The sequence below is a fragment of the Cygnus olor genome, chromosome 9 (assembly GCF_009769625.2).
Source record: "Cygnus olor isolate bCygOlo1 chromosome 9, bCygOlo1.pri.v2, whole genome shotgun sequence".
In the NCBI taxonomy this organism is placed as follows: domain Eukaryota; kingdom Metazoa; phylum Chordata; class Aves; order Anseriformes; family Anatidae; genus Cygnus; species Cygnus olor.
Genome location: NC_049177.1, coordinates 21,098,914 through 21,120,007, shown reverse-complemented (window position 1 = coordinate 21,120,007; position 21,094 = coordinate 21,098,914). Strand labels below are relative to the sequence as shown.

At 40.9% G+C, this 21,094-nt stretch overlaps 1 protein-coding gene across 1 annotated transcript; it reads right to left on the bottom strand.

The window, feature by feature from the left end:
* Nucleotides 1–442: 442 nt before the first annotated feature.
* Nucleotides 443–19,511, bottom strand: NCEH1 (neutral cholesterol ester hydrolase 1). The gene is made up of 5 exons (XM_040566953.1): nt 19,259–19,511; nt 11,197–11,425; nt 9,373–9,442; nt 6,797–6,968; nt 443–5,315 (listed from the first exon to the last, which is right to left on the bottom strand). Exons 1-5 carry the CDS (start codon nt 19,394–19,396, stop codon nt 4,698–4,700), a joined length of 1,227 nt encoding a protein of 408 aa, XP_040422887.1. The 5' UTR covers nt 19,397–19,511; the 3' UTR covers nt 443–4,697.
* Nucleotides 19,512–21,094: the final 1,583 nt, after the last annotated feature.

Sequence of the window (21,094 nt, the reverse complement as noted above, 5' to 3'; positions counted from 1 at the left end):
AGAGCAGGGGAAGAAAATAGGTAAGAATTCAGAAAGAAAAAATGTATACGGAAAGCAAATAGGAATGAAAATGGAACTAGGACAAAATTGATTTCAAACGTAAATAATATATGAGCATGTAAAATTCTGTTTACAGAATGAAGAACATGAGCTCAGCTGTCTATCTTGAAAGAGAGAGGAACAGCACTTGTGCAGGCATTGTCCTTTTTTCAGCATAAGCAAATGTGGTCAGCATTAATCATTTGGGAGCAATCAAGTCAGAGAAGGTCACATTCACAGACCATGGATACACCAGCAAGGTTTCCTGCTTTGAAAACAACCACCCTGTCTTTGATTCAGCATTTTTTTTACAGGAGCTCGGAGATCTCCCATTTTGTTTCACTGATTTCTACTAATTGAAAACTCAAATTAGAAGCGTTGCACATCTGGGAAAAAAAAGTCAGACATATTTCCACTTTATTTGTTCTTCAATTTGATAGCACATTTGAACCACACTTGCTACTTAGATCTTACAAGATCTTTCCCCTGTAATGGGAAAGAAGCAAAAAAAAAACAAAAAACAAAAAAGTCACACTTAAGTTACTAAATGCATTCACATCACATATGTTGTACTTTGTATTCTTGAACATCATAAATAAGAGAACATTAAACCAGTTTCTTTAAAAAACAAAACAAAACAAAACAAACATTATTACAGGTCATAGCAGCTTAAAAGGCTTAAGTCAGGTTAATCTACTTCTAATAGTTTTAATTGAAAAAGTTTCTCAAAATGTATTAAGCGATTAAAAACTGATGCACCTGATCAAAAAATAGAGAGGCCCAAACAGTACAAAACAATGTTTTAAAGATAAATAATTTCTTTTTAGTTTGTAGGACTTAAAATCCACAATGGCCTTTCTGCTTTGGCTTGGATGCAATTTTGCAATTACTTAGATGAAGGTCAGGAAATTCTAGTTGCTCGTGATTTTTATGAAATATCTTTAATTCGGTCTGGGTTTTCAGAAATGCTCAACTCCCATTCTTTAAGATGTTCTAAGCTAGACAGACAAAAACTTTATTTATTCCTGTCAGTATCAGTCAAAACTACTGGGGACCTGCTAATATATTTCCAATGAAATAGGATTCAAATGAGTGTAGCTTCTGTTATGCAGGCTTTTTCTTTAAAGCTTACGTTTGAATGCTTTGATATTCTTGCAATGGACAGTTGAATTGTAATTGTAGGAAGGGGAGGGGAAAAAAACAAAATAGCTATCTTCTAAAAGTAGTTAGCCATACTCATTTAATGAATTTAATGAAAAAGGAAGTAGACCAATTTATTGAGCATCTTCTTTTAGAAGACCAACTTTTCACTCTACATAGGTAAAGTATGGTTAGGAGTATTTTTGAATCTGATCCTAAACATGTAAGGTGCTCTGAACTGCTTTGTGAAATAACTAAGGAATGAAGGTGCTACGTACACCCAAGCAAACACTTGTCAGATGAAGAGTATTAAAAAAAAAAAAAAAAAAAAAAAAAGAATAAAGCTTTTGTAACATGCATTAATCTTAATCTCTTGCTTGCAGGCACCAGATCTCTGTAAGGCCTGCTGGCCCTGCTGAGCTGAGCTAGTGCTCTGTTGGGGTGAGCTTGCAGCAGTTCAGCTGGAAGCAGTGCTGAACTTCTAGCTTCAGGCACAGTGATCGCCTGCACAGGAGAACAAAGTAAAGTAAGAGGAAAGATGAGAATGTGACTAATGCTTACTTCAAGGTTTACACTTAATTTCAATCAAGGATCTTGTGTGGCTACACACCAAAAGGTCTTTTTATAGCTGTAACTCAGACCTCTTTTTGTATGTAACGGGAAATGCCACGTATCTTTGCAGCTATTTTGTAGTTAACCATACATCTGCATGATAAAGTAATCATGGTATTTTGATGGAACTAATTAATACTGTAACATCTCATCCAAGTTGTGCTACCATCTTGGATGTCACATCCAGCTGGTGATGACTTAGTGAACACATTCAATCCAGTTATATACTTACTACCACTTCTTGTGCCAAGACTTTAATGTGCTTCAGTGCATGAAGGAAATACACAGCCAACTCCAGGAATATATATTCCAGCTCTCCATTTCATTTCAGTGAAAAAAATGGTAGTGATTATATCATAGCTTCATAGCAGATATTTATAAATTAGCTATAAACAAATGCTGATCTAAAGCACTGCAGACAGCTCATAGGTAACTTAGTTATTATAGAACTGATAGGAATAGTAACCATTTTTTCCCCAGTACTCCAACGACTACCTTTTAATGACTGCAGGCTGAAATAAAATTATACCTTTTCTGACATAGCCTTATTGTAAGGGGGAAAGTCAGGAATAAGCCTATTGTTACAGCTCAGTGTAAAAGATATATTTTGACTCAGCCATGGTCTAGAGCCAAGTAATTGGAGCTGTTTGCATACAGTGGATTGGATAGGAGTACAGGCCCCTTTTCAAGATCAGTAATTTGTCTTTTTGAATAGACATAACTTTAGTTGATACCTGTTGTAGGTGTAAATTGTATCTACTGGACTTGTGTTTATGGGGAAGGGAAGAAGAGGTTTAAATCTGTAAGAATGTTTAAATTCTTCTGCAGTGTTAATTGTATATATTGGCCAAAGTTTATCCTGATTTGAATTGACACTTGGCTGCTCTAATTCCACCAAGTCTTTGTAACAATCTAAATAGAAAAAGAATCTGGGCCACTGTTGAAAAAGCTTTGGCTTGTGACCTCCGTGTGAACTCATGCTCAGAAATTAGTTTTGGCCTGCGTGACTGAGTCTACATTGAGGCCTTGTCTCATTAATACATACAGCCATATTAACAAGCTGGTGTTTTTAGGAAAATGATTCAGCAAAGTCGTACTCTTATTTAATTTATATATCAGTGAAAGTGAGCTGTTCTGTATATACCTTAAGTTACAGAAGGTAGCCTGATTTACTTTTTTTAAAATTAACTTTTCAGAAATGATCTCATGAAATTGTCTTTGTCATGATTTCCTACATCTGAGAACCCTTACCTTGCTGTACTTTCACACAAGCCAGGAGATAAATCAGTTACCTTCACAGGGGGGGACAGAGTCTAGCAGCACTGCTGGCCATGGGGTAGACTGCTCTGAGCCAGCTGTTAAAGACTGATGGAAAGTCAGAAGCCAAGGGATCTGTTCAGTGCATGCCAGTCAGTAACATATCCATGTCCTTCGCTAACATCTGTGAATTCAGTTTCACAACTCCTTTGTGAGGTAGGAAACGACTACTCCCCGTCTTTGACTACTCCCTGTTTGCAGAAAGAAGAAAGTGAGGCACAAGGAGATTACGTTGATCTCCTTGGGTCCTACAGGAAGTCTGCAGTAAAGTTGACGATGAATTTAATCTCCTGGTTTAGTCATGGGACAGCCACCCTCTCTTTGCCTAGAGAGGCTGGGCATGACATTTTGGTGCAGCCTCCACCTCTGCAATCAGTAAACATCCTGGAAAAAAAGTACATTTACACTGTTGCAAGTGGTTTCACTTCACTGTCCTGTCTCTCTGAATTTTAAAGAGCAGCTCAAACTGGACAGATGTGCTGCACAATAGCTAGATCACGTTACCTGGCATTTTAGGTACAGTCTACAAGACAAACAAGCTATAGCAGCAAAGCTCCAATGTAAATCTCCAGTATAGACTAGAGCCCACTTCTATTTGTCCGATTCCCTCCTTCAAGGAAGGATGAAATACAACAAATGCCATAAGCACAAAAGAAAGTCAATGAACAAAAACTTCTACTATTAATTACAAACTTTAGTGCAAACCACACAGCAGATTATTTTTAGTATGCTCAGTATTTTTCTGTACAGAAGTTATAAACTGAGGCTTTAAATGCTGACAGTCATACTCTTTAGCCATGTAGTCATCTCTGAAGCTCCCATAATGAACCCAGATTCTGCAGTACACATTTTATCCTCCATGTTTGTATGAATGCTATGATTATTTTTTTTAATTTGAAAATGTTTTGCTCTGTGCATTTATAAATAACTAGAAGACCATAAAGACCAAATTCCAAAGCTGAGTTATGTTAGACAAGTCTCTTAGCCAAGCATCATCTTAACTATTTTTTTTTTAATTTAAGAGCCATTTGTCTATTTGCCTAGAAGTCACCATCTAAATCCATGCCTGACATCCAAATGCATGGTTCCACTGTCAAAGGTGAGAGCGCTCACACTTTCTTTCCCACCAGCAAGTACTCAACACTGTTGAAAATTACTTCTCCCTTTTATATATTCAAACAGAGACATAAGCATTCGGCTTTATCTGGCATCATTTTACAGTTGTGGCCCTTGTGCCTAATTAAGGTTCAAAGCTTGGAAGTTTCAAAGCTTGAAAGTTTCAGCCGGTTAAGAATGAGCCAGTTAAGAATGCAACAGGAATGCTGATCTCCTTGCTCAACATTTGTTTACGTTAGACAAGTTATCTGAAAAGAAAAAAAATCCTGAAATCTGAAGAAATATTTCACAAAATACTTTGCTGGGCAAGGTCAATTGAGCTAGTAAATGCTACAGCTAGTCTGCAGCCCCCCCCCCAGATGCAGCTGAATGGATGAAGTCAGAATTTGGAAAAGTGCACTTTTTCATTCTTTGATCTTTTGCAAGAACAGACACCAGAGCTGAGCACCCTGTATCTTCTAGAGACTCTCTCCTCAGAGGTTTTCATCCAGCCATTTTATATAGCTGTTTCTAGTCTGAATTCCCGCAGAGAAATCAGTAGGCCAGATTGTGAATATCATACAGCCATGAAAGCAGTCATCGAAGTGATCGAGTGTGACTTCCACGCCGGCATTCTCTAACCGCTTGGCATACATCACCCCATCATCTCTCAGGACGTCATTCTCACAAGTCAGGATGTAAGTCTTTGGCTGCAGCTGCAAAGTTTCGTTTTCTGCAAGCAGCGGGACTGCTCGTACATCAAGGAGCGCTGGTATCTCCTGGATTATTTCAGCCTTGCCTGTGGTTTGTACTACAGGCTTGTAGTTCTTTTTGAATGATGAAGGCAGTAGAGATGTCCAGTTCAGACGTCCTCTGTAAGAGAGTGCTTGACCAACATCAAGAGCAGTGTGGTTGTTAATCAGCAGTGAGTGAGCCAAGTCATGATTACCATTGAAGTAGTCTATCCAATAGTTGATCATGACGTAACGGGGAAGAACAGGCATATTCATATTCTGCTGATATGAAGGGGTATTGAAGTCAAATGCCTGAAGGACTGGATAAATTAAGGCCTGCAGTTTTGGTCTGATGGTCAAATGCTCATCTTTGCTAAGCTGCAGGAAGAACATAGAATAAAATAAAGATTACGAAAGAAAATAAGCATTACAATATCAACCCTGAACTTCACTCAAACAACCATTTGAAAACTTCTAGGCCAAACTCTGTTCTTATGCAACGCCTCTGGTGAAGAATGTTCCTCTTTTGCCTGAAATACAGCCTTATCTTATTATTTTCTTTTAATGATGGTCATGCAGGACAGTTTTAGTACCATTACCAACAGAAAATCAGTAGCAGACATTTACTGAAGTGTATAAGGAAAGTGTAAAATGGTATTCTCTAACACACCATTTGAACTATTCGCAGACGGACTTCTTGAGTCAATGTAGCTATCCAAGGTTTTAATAGCTTTTCATGCTTCCACAGCTTCCACAATTGTAGCTTTTTCTTTGAGCTTTTGCAAACTGTTGGCATCCAGTTTTCTCTAGCAAAGGCTCACTGTGTGCAGAACACCTTTGTGGTGGACTTGAACCTAACATCTGCATTTGATTTGAGCCTACAAGGTTGGCATTTGATACCCCCTGATTCTTTTAGTGAAAGAATCAGTAAACACTTGTTTTGCTTCACCTTCTACTCAAGATACAAAGATCCGTATATCTCATCTTGTCTGTCTCTTTCAGGCTGAAGAATATTAGTGCATTTAACCTCTCCCTGAAACAGTCCTACATCATTGATTTAACTGTGCATCATGGAAATGAGTTATGAATGCTGTTTCCAAAACATGGCTCTATCATGTTTATCAGTCCTCAAGATGAAGACTTTTAGTGCAATTGTGCTTTATTAATTTTCCCCCTAATTCAATATTGCAAGGTTGTCATGATAATTAGTTGCCTGGGCAGGGTATGTTCTTTATCATCACCAATGGTTATTGGCAATATAAAAAAGCTAATAATAATATTTTACTCAACCATGAATAATACTATTACTTGCCCCAGGCTGCCTTTAAAATCTTTAGTAGATTAAATTCAGATTATGTTTAAACTAGATACACAAAAGAAATTTCCTTAATTGTCTTCCTGGAGCATTTCACAATTTAAAGAAGAGTTAAGCTTCACGTATTATATTTTTTGTCCTTCATTAGTATTTGAAAGAAATAACAATCTATTTTCTATGACAAGCATCTGAAAATAAGAAGCTAAATTGATAAATCATGCACGTAGCTAGTTACCTACTTAGGTAAATAAAGAATTCCTCAGCAAAAGAGTTTAAAAAAAATCATTTAGGTACTTGCTCTTAAACTTAGTCCTATAACACCTCATAACTGTAGTAAGACATTGCAAGCTACGTACAATATGCAATTGACTCATTTTTCTTCTGTAGTGTGGTAAGATGCTTTCTTTCAATAGAGAGCTACCACTCCGTCTCTAACACTGGCACATCATTTCATGATGATGCAGCATAAAGAACCTGTCAACCTATATGCACCACTAAATTAGGGATTGTTATAGCATAAAACATAACAGACACTGGATGTTACCTGCTGACACACAGCAGCAGCCAAATTTCCTCCTGCACTATCACCAGAAATTGCGATTCGATTTGGGTCAACTGAATACTCAGCTAAGACATCAGGCTGCAAAAAATGCTTTGTAGCACGAAGAGCATCATGGAATTGCTCAGGGAAGCACACCTCTGGTACCAGCCTGTATCTACAAAAGAAGAAAAGAGGTAAGAGACAATTATTACCTTTAATGTACTTCTCTCTCATGATTAATAGATGCTATCTGAATGGCAAATAATTATTTCATTAAGATAAATACTATGGGAAAAAATGAGGTGTGTAGTACTTAATCTTTTAATTAACGCTCTAATTCTGAAAGATTTACAAGAACCTATTAGATATGAATAACACCAAGATGCTATAATGTCATGCGGCACTTTCTTGGGATTTCCCAACAGAGCATTTCATCATGTTATAAAAATGAATGAATATTAGAACAACCCTTGGTGAGGGAGTCATTACTGTTGGCCTGTTTTTGATCACAACTCCGCACCTTAACTGCTATGACAGAGTAAGTAATATACGCCCAACAGATTCAGCTGAGACAAGCATCTCAGCAGTTCTGTTTCCCAAATTTTTTCTATGCCCAGGAGAGGATGAATGTTGCTGTATCTCTTAGCTTTGTACCAGGAAGCGAACAATAGCCAGGAAGTGAAGTAATACCAATTTGGGGTAATGCAACAGGTTGAATAATTCATCTCCTTTATCAAGGAGAGAAGCAGACTTTTCACAGACTTTTCACAGACTGAAGCACACACAGATTAAACAGTCTGCCTACAAACAGACAGCAGCTGAATTCTATTTACTACATTTTCTCAGTTTCTAAATAACAGTGCAGGAGAAGTCAGTTCATAATTTACTCAATCGTTTGTAATGTAAGAGTTGTTACCAGGCCTCATGGTGCAAAGAACGTCTTTCCACTTGTAGCTTTTCGTATTCTTAACAGATTTCACATGTTCTTATTGATCAATAATATTTTGAGAGAATGTTTTTATTGTCAGCTTGACAAGCCTAAATCTTTGCATAGGTGTCTTAGCCCAAAGTGAAGAAAAAGGCTTGACACTGTCAAAAGCATTTTATTTTGCCTTAACTTCTGCCAAACAAAATCCTGTTTTCTGGTTCAAAACATCTTCTTTGGAATCTAAGCTAAAAAAATTCTACATGTAAAATAAATTTTAAGCTTAATTTACATGAATTGTTTCCAACTTCAGATCTGTCCTGCTTTCAGAAAGCAATCTATATATTGCATCAACTACAAAGGAACATGAGAGGGGCCTTTGGGAACGCCTTGCAGAACTGAGTAACATTGTGTATAGATCATGAAAGCGAGATGTGCAATTAAACCAATGAAAAAAATCAAATTAAACTTTGCTAATGGAGGATAAATGTCTTGATTGAAAGATATAATGGCTAAGGAGAAGAGACAAACAATAACTGAGAAACAGCCACCAGAAAAGGAATATCAAAGAACTTTTCAAAACTGTGATTGTTATTTGTATGCTTTTTTTTGAAACAGTTTTTCTACTAATAAACAAAGAAGTAAAAAAGCAACCCCTTAACGTACACTAGAATGAATATTGAATCAGTAGCACCAACTCCATATAATTAAATCGTAATTAGATCACAGAGCTTGGTACATAATCGACTGCAAGTCAGAAACTTGAGTAGTTAAATTAAGTGATTGGTTTTGCAAAAGAAAATATTGAAATTGACAAGAAGGATGGGCAAAGTACCAATCAAGTTGGAGTCATCTACGTAATGCAGTTAGCTAGTTGAGAGGTTTGTTTACCTTGGAATTGTTCAGCTAGTAAAAAAAAAAAAAAAAAAGGCAACCCTGCTTCTCTGTTGTCTAGCACCCTGGCAGCCTCCTGCTCTTGAGTGGAGTACAGTACTTACATGGGAACAGTGGGCAATTGAGGGAACAGCAGGAACTGCCAGACTTCTCTGCGTATTTTGGTTAATGAGCAGTGGTAAATGATTTGCTAATTTTTATGTTGCAGACCCTTGCTCAGTGGGACTTAGAAAACGTGTTTTATAGACCGACTTGGTGTTTTTGTTTTTAATGTATTATATACTTTCCATTAAGGATGGAATAATTCACTCTTGCACTGTGTGGGGTCAGAGAGATGCAGTTCAGCCTTCCTTCAGGTATATAACATGCCTAAACTGCTTGTCAAAAAAAAGAGCAACAGAATTATAATGTAAGTCATTTGAGTGATCTCAGGTTTTAGATGCACTCCTTACACACAGGTATATTTGCAAAATACACTAAAACTTGCAGTTTAGTTTCTGTCCAACTGATTAAAATGCTACTCTTTTCCCACATTTCTGCTTCTGAAATGGCTCCTAAAATAATTAGAAATTCAAATGAACTTTTGATTCCATTCTAATTTGTTGTCATTCTAAAAGGATAAAAATATCAGCCTGGTAAAGGGAATTATTGTCCAAGGTAAAGTCTTATACAAAAGTCAGTAACAAGGGAAAAGCTAGAAGAACTACATTACGTATTTTTAAAAACCTTAAAGTTATTTTATCGATTTTAGATTACTCACTCAACTGAAACAACCACAGCATTGAGAGATTCAGCCATGATTCTGCAGAGGTTGTTATAAAGGCTTGTTCCTGGAATGAAAGGACAGCGTTAGGGACATGAAAGTCCATTTATGGCAGTATTTCACAAAGCCGTACGTAAGCCTTCCCAGAAAATGAAGATATCATACAAATAGAAGCAAAGTAAATGAGATCAGCTTGCAACAGATGAAGTTCCAAATGCACATTCTAGCAGAAGGAACATAATTCATGCCTTGAAAAGATCTGCAGCCTAATGCTTTCTTTCTCATCTGTTTCTTGGTGACTTGGAGCACGTCATTTCATCCACCTATCACAATTCTCACAACTGGGCAAAATTCAAGGTACCCGGTGGCTTGCGGGCATTAGCATCCAGAAACAGTTATTACTGTATGAGTCACTGCTTTTTCTTCATGTTATTATACCATCTATTGCTTTGATTCAAATGAGCTGCCCTATTAATGTCAATGAACTACTCATTTAAGGGAGGATTAATCACAGCTATCCTATTTATCAGTGGACTGATTTTCTTTAATTTTATTCCTTTCCAATTATGTAGTTGTTGATTCCTGGTACTATAAAATATACTAGGACACTAAGCGTTTTCTAAAGTATCTAGTCTTAGAATTTAGTATTTGGCTGTGACACTTGTGCCATTAACTTCGGCAACTTAGACTTAAGGATAGCACCTGACATAGCTGAGTTATAGTATCCAAACAAAGCACAGTAATTTAATACAAACTTTTGACACAACAAATCTTATGCAAACCGTTAAGAGCACAAATGATGTAGACAGGACTAATAAACATCCCCTAGGTAGGCCTAAGAAAACCCATCTCAAAGCCCCATTCCTCTGTAAGAAGAGGAGCAAAATGTTTAGCTGCTATAGGACAAAGAGACTGGGATTTCCAAAGGCATGTGAAAACCAGACTTTAAAATGTATTTAGGACTCTAAATCTCACTTAAGTCATGGTCTAAGTGACTTGCATACATAGTCCAAATGCACTTGATGCAATCTTTTGCATGTTTTAGAACATTTCAGAAAACACCATTGATTTTTTTTTCTATAAATGAGGCTCTAGATGCTTCAGAACGCACCAGGGCTGTAGAGCCTTCGTGTCCTCATGGGAGCAATTGAGCAGGAAAAAGACAGACTCCTATCAGTTCTTGCTCTTGGCCACAGGGCAGCCATGAGAACCACATCCCTTCTCTTCCCAAGGCTTTTCTCCTGCTGCAAGATGTGGAAGGGTCAGTGCTTCACTTTTATAACTACACCTTCCTTTCTCTAATCATGTTTGTGGCTTCCAAGTTAATGTAAATAACGAACTTTCAAGATAGTTTCTGCTAGTGATCACAGCGGTTCCCCAAGGGAGTGGGACTGGAACCCAAGTCTCCCCATCTCCTTTGTCACACTGCCCATTTTCTGTAAGCAGCAGCATGCATTCCCAGGTACATCCTACCAGGAGCCAAACATTAGCAATGCTCTTGCATGCAGTTTTGTTCAGCCCACTCTGTGTAATTTGTTTTGTATACTGTACGTTTTGTCCTCTCATGAGGAAACAAAATTAACCTTTTGGTTCTTTTACAGCCTGTATCCAGATAAAATATACATTTTTGCAGTGTGTCAATGGTGTATATAAAAATATATTTAAATCCTCCTTCCTTGCATCTGATCGACCAGGGTAGAGACAGTTACTACCTAACTGAGTTAAGTCTTTGCAAAATTGTCATCCCTGGCAGGAAAAACAGCTTTTGGTTATTCCTTCTGGGAGGAAACCAGAGGAAAATCCCATTTAGCAGACACATACTTGCACTTGCCAAGGCCCAGCCGCCCCCGTGGATGTAAACAACACTGCGCTTGAGCGTTTCATCTTGTTTTCCAGGAGGTTCAAACACTCTGACTTCCACACCGTCGAAAACAGCATCCGTTATGTTAATGTGTTCAGAAGAGACAGACTTCAGCTTGTCAAACGTACAAATCAAATAGTTCAGAACTATCAGGTGATGGCTGAGTCTCAAATAGTGAATCAGGTGACACTAGAAAAAAAAAGAAAGGAGATTTCTGTTACTTCAGAGCATATCACGTTACGATACCCTGATGTTTAATGCAACTGTCTTCAAAAGGCAGTTCCTCCATGAAAAACATATATAGGTTCTTAGAATATTCATCAGAAAATGAATGATTATCAAAGACCCGTAATGCTCTTAAAGCTGTATTAAAAGAAAACCCTGTCCATAAAAGATTCTCCATTGTCATAATAAATCAAACCATGAGCACTATGCAGATCAAGACAAGTGTGAACGAGAACTAAGATTCTTGCCTTTGAAAGACACCCCCAAAAGAGACAAACTTGACCAGCAGATTCCACTGTTGGACTTATGAAGCTCCTCAGACCAGTGCCAGTAGATGGCAATACCACACAGTCAATATTTTTGTGGTAGTAAGGTACAAAATAAAATATTTCTCTTGTTCCACTGCAAGACTTAAGTCTTTCCATTTCCAAATAAAGAAAGCTTCCAAATTAAGAAAGCTCTCAGTGATTGCAAAGGCATTTGAAAACACAAATGATCTCAAACAAATACAGTGCTTATTTACTGGCTTGTCCTGTATTTGCCTGATGAATTGGAAAGCATCTGAAATACCCAAGACGCGGGGCAGGTTTGTGATTTCTTCCTCGGAAACTAACGTGTATGACTTCTCTTGTGTGGGTACGTAAAACACAAAGAAAGTAGGGAATGATCTCATCTTTCTGTACGCTTGTGATAGAAGGACAGATTTTCTCTTTTGGCTATCCAGGATTTCATTTATTTATTTTTAATAAAAACCAACTTTGCCCTTAGTAAAACTGTTTCTCTCAGCAAACAGTACTGGGACCTAAGGCACTCCAGCCTAAACCCCTGTGATTTGCTCCCCATGTATGACTCGTGCATCATTTACTGTATGTACTTGTTCCCATCCCCTAGGTGGTGCAAGAGGGGCAGCAAAGGGCGAGCCACAGGACTTCTGCGACTCCGATGCAAAGACTGGCCCCTAAAAACAGTAAGTAGCAGGGGTCTTTCCCCTTTTGCAAAGTTATTCCCTACTCTACAGATGAAGCATAGAAATTGGCTAATCAGCTATGCCTTTTGTAAAGCTCTCTGTGTCAAGGCAATGGAATTGGGAGGTACAATGAATGCATATACCTGATGTACACCTGTGGGACCACAACCATAAGGAAAACCGTCAGCTGTGACCTTTTATTTTATGGACAGATAACAGATGCTTAAAAAAAAAAGTGTATTGTTAGGAGTCAAGAGGCTTGTTTACACACAGCCATTTTACTATTAGTTCTGCTATTAACACCAGTACAGTGCAAAGCTGCTAGTATGAATTAGAGAAGTCCAACACCAGGGAGAGATCAGTCACCCAGGTACCAGCCTAACCACGTTCCCATTGCAGAGAACGGGTTGTTGCTTTAGCTTAACCTATACAAAAACCAAGCGGAAGCCAAGTTAGGTTCCTTGTGACAGACATGATTTTGCAAGTAAGAGTTTTACAGTCTCTTTCTGGCTTATATGATGCATTTACAGGGAGAGCCATTTCATTTTCTTGCTTTTTCTTCACTGTACTTCTGGACTACCATTTCCCACAGTCAGTTTCAGTGCTAAGTCTCTTCTTGAGTAAAAGGGACAGCTAATGGAGGCACACCACTGCCTCCAGAGGCAAAAACTAATTTTGAAGCACTCCCTATCAACTGAGAGGCTTCCGGCATTCAGCAGTATCCAAGCCGAAGAGGATCTGTTCCCTTGGGTCTACAGTCCCCGTTCTTATGTTTTCAATCTGCAATAGTTAGTTTCAATGTAAAAAATAATAATAAAAAAAAATAAAATCCTAGCTTTCATTTGGGTCAGAAAGACCCTGCATAACCCCACTTCAACTGCAGATTTGTTTGGAAACAGACAGACTTTGAAATTTTTCCCAAAAGACTCTATGACTGCCAAGTACAACGGACTGGTATGTGAGTGGGGAGAGGAATCCACTTCCAAAACAAGAATTTAAAGAAAAGACTCTCTTCCTGCTTAGCTTGCGGTAAGGTTACCCTGCTGAGATAGTTTGGTGAGAATCCAAATTTTGAAATGTTAGCTGCTTTATGGATGGATCATCGTTTCTTCCAACAGCAAGGTTTTTCTCTGGGAAAAAACAAACGAACAAACAACAAAGTAGTGTTCAGTGGGCAGAAACATGGAATTCCTGAGACTGTCTGTATCTTTGAGTTTCTGATTATGCTTTTCTCCCACTGTTATTTAAAAAATTCCCCACAGGAAAACACCATTCGAGCTTGAATGGTGAAGAGTAATACACCTATTAATGATTTGACATGCTACTTATTGAACTGCCATTGATTTACCCAACAGATCTGATCCTCTGTGCACCCTGTGGAGGTTCCCAGGGCAGGTAACCACTGGGAAACAGTTGCAGAAACACTGCCAGGCAAAACAGCACTTCTGCAGATTTTTTCAGCCCGATTTTTTTGTAGATTTTTTGCTGGAACAGGCATCCCATTTTAGCTTTCTCCTACTTAAGTTGATGTTCTTTGTAGACAAGATTACCACATGTTCCCTGGAATCGGAAGTGGTTTATTTCCAAGGCGAGTCACTGCTGTTTACTGACAAGTGTTTTGCCCTGGTTTTTAAGCTGCAGAGCACCGTGGCCCTCTGCAGGTTTATCAGATGCTTTTTTTCCTACAATAGAACACCCTTTCCGAGAACCAAAAAACAGTCTGGAAGAGATACCTCGTCCACCAGGGCACAAAAGGAACAGCACTGATTTTTTTTGTTGACAGGTTTTTTTTGCCAAGCACTTATCAAGCAGATTCTTTGGAAGTATATCTGATCAGTCAATTTGGTTGTTATTTACAACACATCAGGATTGTGCTTTTTGCTGGCAGAGAGCTAGTCTTATCCAAAGGTCCTACAAACAAAACCCTTATTTTTTATATATATATATATATTTATTTATATTTATATACATTTATAATTTTATTTATTATTTTTTATTTTTATTTATTTATTATTTATTATTTTATTTATTTTATAAAATTTATAATAAATATATTTTATATTTATATATATATATATATTTATATACACACACACACACACACACACACATATATATATATAAGATATTTATGTATTTTTAGACAAATCTCGTCATTCTGCAATAGAGCCACTGGCAACAGAGGATGTATTTGGTGGTTGGCAAAGTCTTATCCAGGACTGTGTTGCCACCAGAAGGTCAGAGCTGCCTGTCCTGTTGACTGTGCTTCCCCGGCACCTTTCTGTGTTGGCACTAACAAATGCGAAGCCTTGGAGTATCAGCTTACTGCACCAGCTGACTACAAACCCAGAAAAAAACAAACAGCAAGCCTCAGCCAGGTCATCGTCACCTTACTGATAACCCAAGGAAGGAAAAAGGGAATGGGGGAAAAGGACACTCACCCTTCTGGCAGCAGCCCACAGGTGGATTAGCTCAAAACAGTTATAAAGAAATGCATTCAGTCATCTCATGTAAGCAACAACTGGTTTGATCTTTGCTAGTATTCATGACTTTACCACCTTTCTCGTGATAGAATGCAGGACTGTTGCAGGCTATCAAATCTAGCACTTGTATGCAGGGAATTACATGTGTGTGGTCAAGTGCATACAGAAGAGAGAAGAGGAACAGTGATTTCTCTGGTAAAAAGGGAAAACAGACAGTGCTGTAATAAGAGACAGTGAAAAGGAAGAGAAAGAAGAGGAAGCTACGAAGTTAAAAAAAAAAAAAAAGAAAAAAAGAGTTCCTGTGCCAGCCACAGGCATGGGACATTGCTTAGTCTGGGTCAAAGCCACAAGTCTTCCCATATCATGACCATGTCTTTATGCATCAGCCTGAATAAACACTTCAGGTATCAGGGAAATGTGGCCTGAGAACTTCATGGGACTGACGGGTGGGCTGACACACACCCGGTGAGCTCGGCTGCTATGGAGCAGCACAGAGCTGCATGGGCAGGAGGACCCTGGGAGAGGACTAGCAGGGCAGACGAGAATATTTTGCTGCTACTCGAGCCAATTCAGCAAGTAACTACTGTGGGCAGATTGCAGCATGCCTGCTGGCAACCTATTGCCCAGTTCTGATTGCAGGTTTTCATTTTGGGGTTGTTGCCTCTCTGATCCACGGCTGCTTTGGTGGTGGTGCGATTTATAATATAATAATGCATCCCAACTCTCCAACGAATCAGGCAAAGCAGCCTCTCCGGCTACAGCCTCCTCTTTCAGCAGGATGTCCCCATAGCCAGGGTTGAGGTAGGGACAACCCACAGATCCCTAACAACTAAGCTGTTTAAGATTAACGCCTTCCTCTAGGTAAATTCTTTGGCAAGGGTCCAGATACTGAGATATTTAACTTGGTGCTGAAGAAAACTGTCAAGAAGTGCAGAAGGGAGTTCGGGTTGTGATAAAAAGCAGACGGAATGAACAAAGACCTGTTCTCGAGAGAGGCACCATTACCTTACCTTTCATCAGCAATCGGTCCCTAAACTATTAGGATTCTTCTGTTGGTTCTTCACCTGGTAACTTCAGGAAGAATCCCAAATGCTCACTGCAATCATGCTTACCCCTCCTTCCTTGCACTTTGTACTAGTTATGTACTCTCTAGTACAAAAAATAATGTTTATTTGTGTTGCCAATTTCTATTGAGCTCCAATAGCACTCCGCACATTAGGGTCGTCTGGCCTCGTGACTCCATTAGCTGACACTGTCCTAAGGACCACGTGAACCATCCAGCCTCGTGCATATCTGACCTTCAGCCTTGAAATTACCGCAACAGGCTGCATTCAGATGGCACACAAAGGCAGCGTGCCACCGAAGCCAAGCTGCTTCCTTCACTGTCTTTGCAGCTGGTGAGAGGCCAGGTTCTGCACAGACCTTCCTGGCCTCAGCTGCAATCAGGAACTGGGAGTTGCTGTAGCTGTTTGCATTTTTACAGACAACACTGCTGAGGACTACGCCAAATCTCACTCGTGACTCACCGAGTAACGATGCTGACACCGGGCGACTGAACTTTTTAAGACTCAGCTTCCTACCTTTAAAAGTTGTATCTGCTCCTGAACGACACTATCCTCAGTTTGGGCATCACTTGGCAAAACACACTGCTGTAACATTTGAGTCTAAAATGCCAACTACAATATCTGTAGATAGCAAAAGACTAGCAAAAACAAACAAACAAACCAAAAACAGGCTTATTTCCCTATTTTACCGTGTGCAGAACATATTGTTCCAACTGCATTTTAGGCAGCTTATCCCATGTAAAGGTTTCAGGTTGCACTCTATTTTCTTTTATTTTGCAGAACCATTTCTTAGTGCAGGTGCATGACTACACAGTATAGAACGTGTACTATGCCACTGGAATTTTCAGCAACCTCAAATAAGGCACTCCGTCTCCTCCCATCTCCCCTGAAGTAAGATTAGCGTACTGGTCCCCTTTTGAAGTACATTTTGAAACCTACTTACAGAAACTGCCGTGTAAGCATTACATGTTTTTAGCCATGTGATAATACATAAACACTCATGGAAGTGTTTTGCTCTGATTCAGGGCACTGAGTCAGTCCCAAGCCTGTAAAAAAAAAGTAATAGCTGACTGGGACAAAACTCTACATAATGATAAGGTTTTGTGTTTAATATACTGAAAAGCAGTGCCAGCCTTAGTATGTTTTGGTGGCAGTGATTATTAAAGTGAGAAAACAAACACATTGTTATCCCTAACAAGAAGCTGTCATGCTCAATTGTCAGTCGGCACCAATCTATTTCAGAATAAGGAAACAATTGTATTTGAAGCACGTGAAGTTTGCTTCATGCTCTTGGAAGAAAGGATTACAGTACACTGCAGAGATTATTTTAAAATAAAAGCCACTTAGTAATGTACTTCTGTCTGCTATCAAACCTACAAAGGAAAGTAATAAATAGCAAGCTGAAAATACATTCTGAAGTAGGTGAAAGTTCAACAATCACATTTGCAGCAATGTTAAAGCATTTGGTCTTGCAACCTCCGGTAGACAAAGAAAAGGGAAGCTCAGCTCTACAGCAGGACACGCTTTATTTTATATACACACACTAAAGCTGTCTGACAGAGTAAGTACTCAAGCTTAACTTTTACAATCCTAGCCTCAGCTCACACAGCTCATTCTTAACGGCAGTCACTTATTCCTAACTTCATGCCATCTCTCAGCATTGGAAAGACTTCTAAGCGCTTAGAAAGCACCCTCTCTTTCTCTCTGGAAAGAAACGCCCCAAGGTTTACTCGTTGTGTGGTTCAGGGCACCACTAACGCCTCACTGCTGCTTTATGCCTCTGTGCAAAATCCACTCGTTCCTCCTTGTGAACTCCATATGGCAGGGACTGTTACTTGTTTAGTGATTTTTCCTTGCTACCTGAGCTCACCTTTCTAAGGCCAGAGACGTAAGTGGTTGTCTAAGAAGTTACCGCTTCCTCCTACCAGAGGTGGGGACAGCCGTGGACACCTCAGCACCGTCTGCCACCAGGCCCAGCTCTATTCCAGCAGCTCCTCTTGGGATGACAGCCTCTGGGATATCCCAGAGGGGGTGCCATGCCCTCCAGCCACCAACCTAGAGACACCAGAATCCATCTCACTACGCCCCACATACCACAAACAAGCAGAACGTGTACATAAGCCAACAGCAATATACATATATATAGTCCGTCATATGATCTCCTAAAGATAGTTCTCCTTCAGCTAGAGGTTATGGACTTGGTTCAGGTGTTCCTGGCAGACAGGCTATGACGTGCTCCACGGGCAGCACACTGTGGCCATCACTGCCCTTCTGGTTACACCTTCAAAGAATCCCCTTGAGCTTCTGGTTTAATGGTTACATTTTTTAGATACCAGCACAGAGCAAATGAAGGGCAAACCACAGCTTTTTAAACAGAAACCTTAGGCTATTGCAGGACATGCCTATGTAGTTTCCACGGCACATGAGTATCATGTCTTGAAGGGAAGGTATACAAGCAAGAAGTTTTATTCTTTCATCCCAGAAGCGTGCTTTGATTCAGGGGTATGTTCTGACAAGAACCTGTCCCAGTAGCTCAGCTGAGAGGTCCATCGAGCACTACCCGCCTGCAAAAGCAGCGACCAGAGAAGCTGTCTAGGGAGAGAACACAAGTCTGGACACCGTCCTCTCGCTTCCGCAGTTATTGTATTAGGAACGCAGGAGGTACATCCCCACCTTTCGGCATCTATTTATGGGCCCTCCGCCCATTAATTCATTTAATGCCTTTCTGAAGCTGACGATACTCCCATCCACCCAACGGAGAAGTTTTTGGACATTTTATGCACGACTTAAACTGCCGCTAGGGATAAAAAAATTAAAATACTTTAGCACACGCGGTACCTTACATCAGGCCTGACCACGAGCGACTCACGTCACGACCACCCTAGCAGGGGATCAAGCTCACAGCTGAGGAAGTTTGCGATCGCTGATCTGCGTCAGGTCAGCATGCAAACACCGGCAGAGCGAGGGAGCGACCACGAAGTGACAAAACTGTCACGCATGTCCTTCAAGATCTGACGGGAATCCCCCGCATCTTCTTTCCCTTAATGCACTAGCTAACGTATGGAAGTAAAAGCCATTTATGTACAATTCCTTTTTGCCCGCAGGACGGCAGCCAGCCCGCAGCACGCCCCATGAGCCCCCCAAAAGCCCCCCAGCAGGCGGGGTGCCAGCCCCAGCCGTGCCCGAGGGGCACACACGACCACCGGGGCCAGCCCCGCGGCTGGCCGCCTGCCCCCCGCCGCCCCCGGGGCCCATCCCCGCGGCATCCCCGGGGCCGCCTCACCGTCTGCTGCACGGCGCGGAAGGTGGCGTCCAGCAGCATCAGCTTCCACGCGTCCGACACGGTGCCGGGAAGCGGCAGGTAGATGTAGTAGGCGGACAGGGCGGCCAGCGCCGGCAGCAGCACCCACGCGGCCCGCATGGCCGCGGAGCCGGCCGGCCTCCCCCGGCGCTCCCGTGCCCAACCCCGGCCGGGCTCGGCCCCGTTCGGCCCGGCTCGGCCCGGTCCCTGCGTGCCCGCCCCGCGGGCTGCCGCCGGCCTTTGCTCCGCGCCCGCGCAGCCGCCGCCGCCCCGCCCGGGGCCCGCCCGTAGGGGGAGGCCGCTCCGAGCGGCTCCGCGGGCCGGGGCCGCCCCCCTGCCGCCGCCGCAGGGGTGTTAGGCTGAAGGGACCGTGCTGCTGGCCGTTTAGTGAGTCACCACGGAGCTCCGGAGGGCAGATTTTTAACGTAGCGTTTGTTCCGTATTTTGTTTTGGACTGGGATTTTCTTTCCCTAGGTCAATTGCAAGCTTTGGTTTAACGCACAGAACCATTGGTACTTACCTCACGTTTGTACCCAACACAAGGACAGTTTCTAATCTGGGCTTTGTCACCCCCATAAGCGAGCGCTTTCCCCTCAGATAAAAACCCTCTCTTTGCAACACGCAGGAAACAAATACCACAGAACTCGGTCCAGACACAAACTAAATGACTTCTCAATACTTCCTCACAGAGCCATCTCCAGTAAATTAAAATATTTATTTAAATAACTAAAATCACATGTGTTATGGATCTGGTAAAAAGAATGAACGTTAATTTTAACAGTAACACTGCTGTCAAAATTAATTTGTAATACTAAAAAGCCACATAGAAATTTAAATTCCTGGAAATTCAGAAATTTAGAGTCCTAGAAAGGACAAGCTGCCTTTAAAATTTGGCATTTGGAGAGGTAATAAAAGGAAAATATCTTCCAAAGAAGTAAAAGGCCAGCTTCTAAGCCGGCTATCCCAGAACAAAAGTAGAACCTCCCAGATACTAAAGGCAGGAGAAGACAGTTTCTGGACTTTGTGAGAAAATAAGAGTCTCAAGCATCTTTAACCTTTTCCTCTAAGAGCAAACCGAGTTCCTATAATTTTCAGAGCCAGCTTTAAGCAGGCTGTGGATGTGAAAGGGCTGTTAGGAAAGCAAGCTTTGTCAACAAAGCAGCATAAGGTGAGATTCCTGAGGTCTCAAGCTGTGAGCCATTCTTGTCTGTATTATTTTGTGCTCATGCTTTCCCTTTATCTTGTGTCCTCCTCCCCTGCCTCCCTTGCCTTGCACACTCCCATTCCCTTGCTTTCCAAAGCATCTGCCCCCAAACTCCACATCCAGGATCCTTGAGTGGAATAATTTGTACCTGTCTTTTTCAACAGACACCACTGTTCGCAAACCCCGGCCTAGTCCCACTCCTCTCACCTACTTATCTCTACAAAAAGAGATAAAAAGGCTGGCTGGATTTTTTTTCTCTGGTTTCTCATGCTCCCACTGACCCCCACATACATCTTGTGCTTGATCTCCCTCCTGTCCCACGTTCTGAAAGCTACTGCTCTTGCTAAATGGAATAAAGAGCTCTCGAGGAATCCATTCCTTCCAGGAGTTCATCGCAGTTGGTTGAAAAAAATAAACACTTTACTTCTTTAAAAACAACAACATCAAATCAGATAAAGTTAAACCCCAAAACAAACACTTGCAACTTATCTATGGGACAGGCAGGTTTTTACATAAATTCACACCCCGAAGCCAAGAAACTCGGAGGCCGTTGCTACACAGACAACTGGCAGAGACAACACAGGGCACCGACGTTCCCTTCGGGCCTCTTGGGG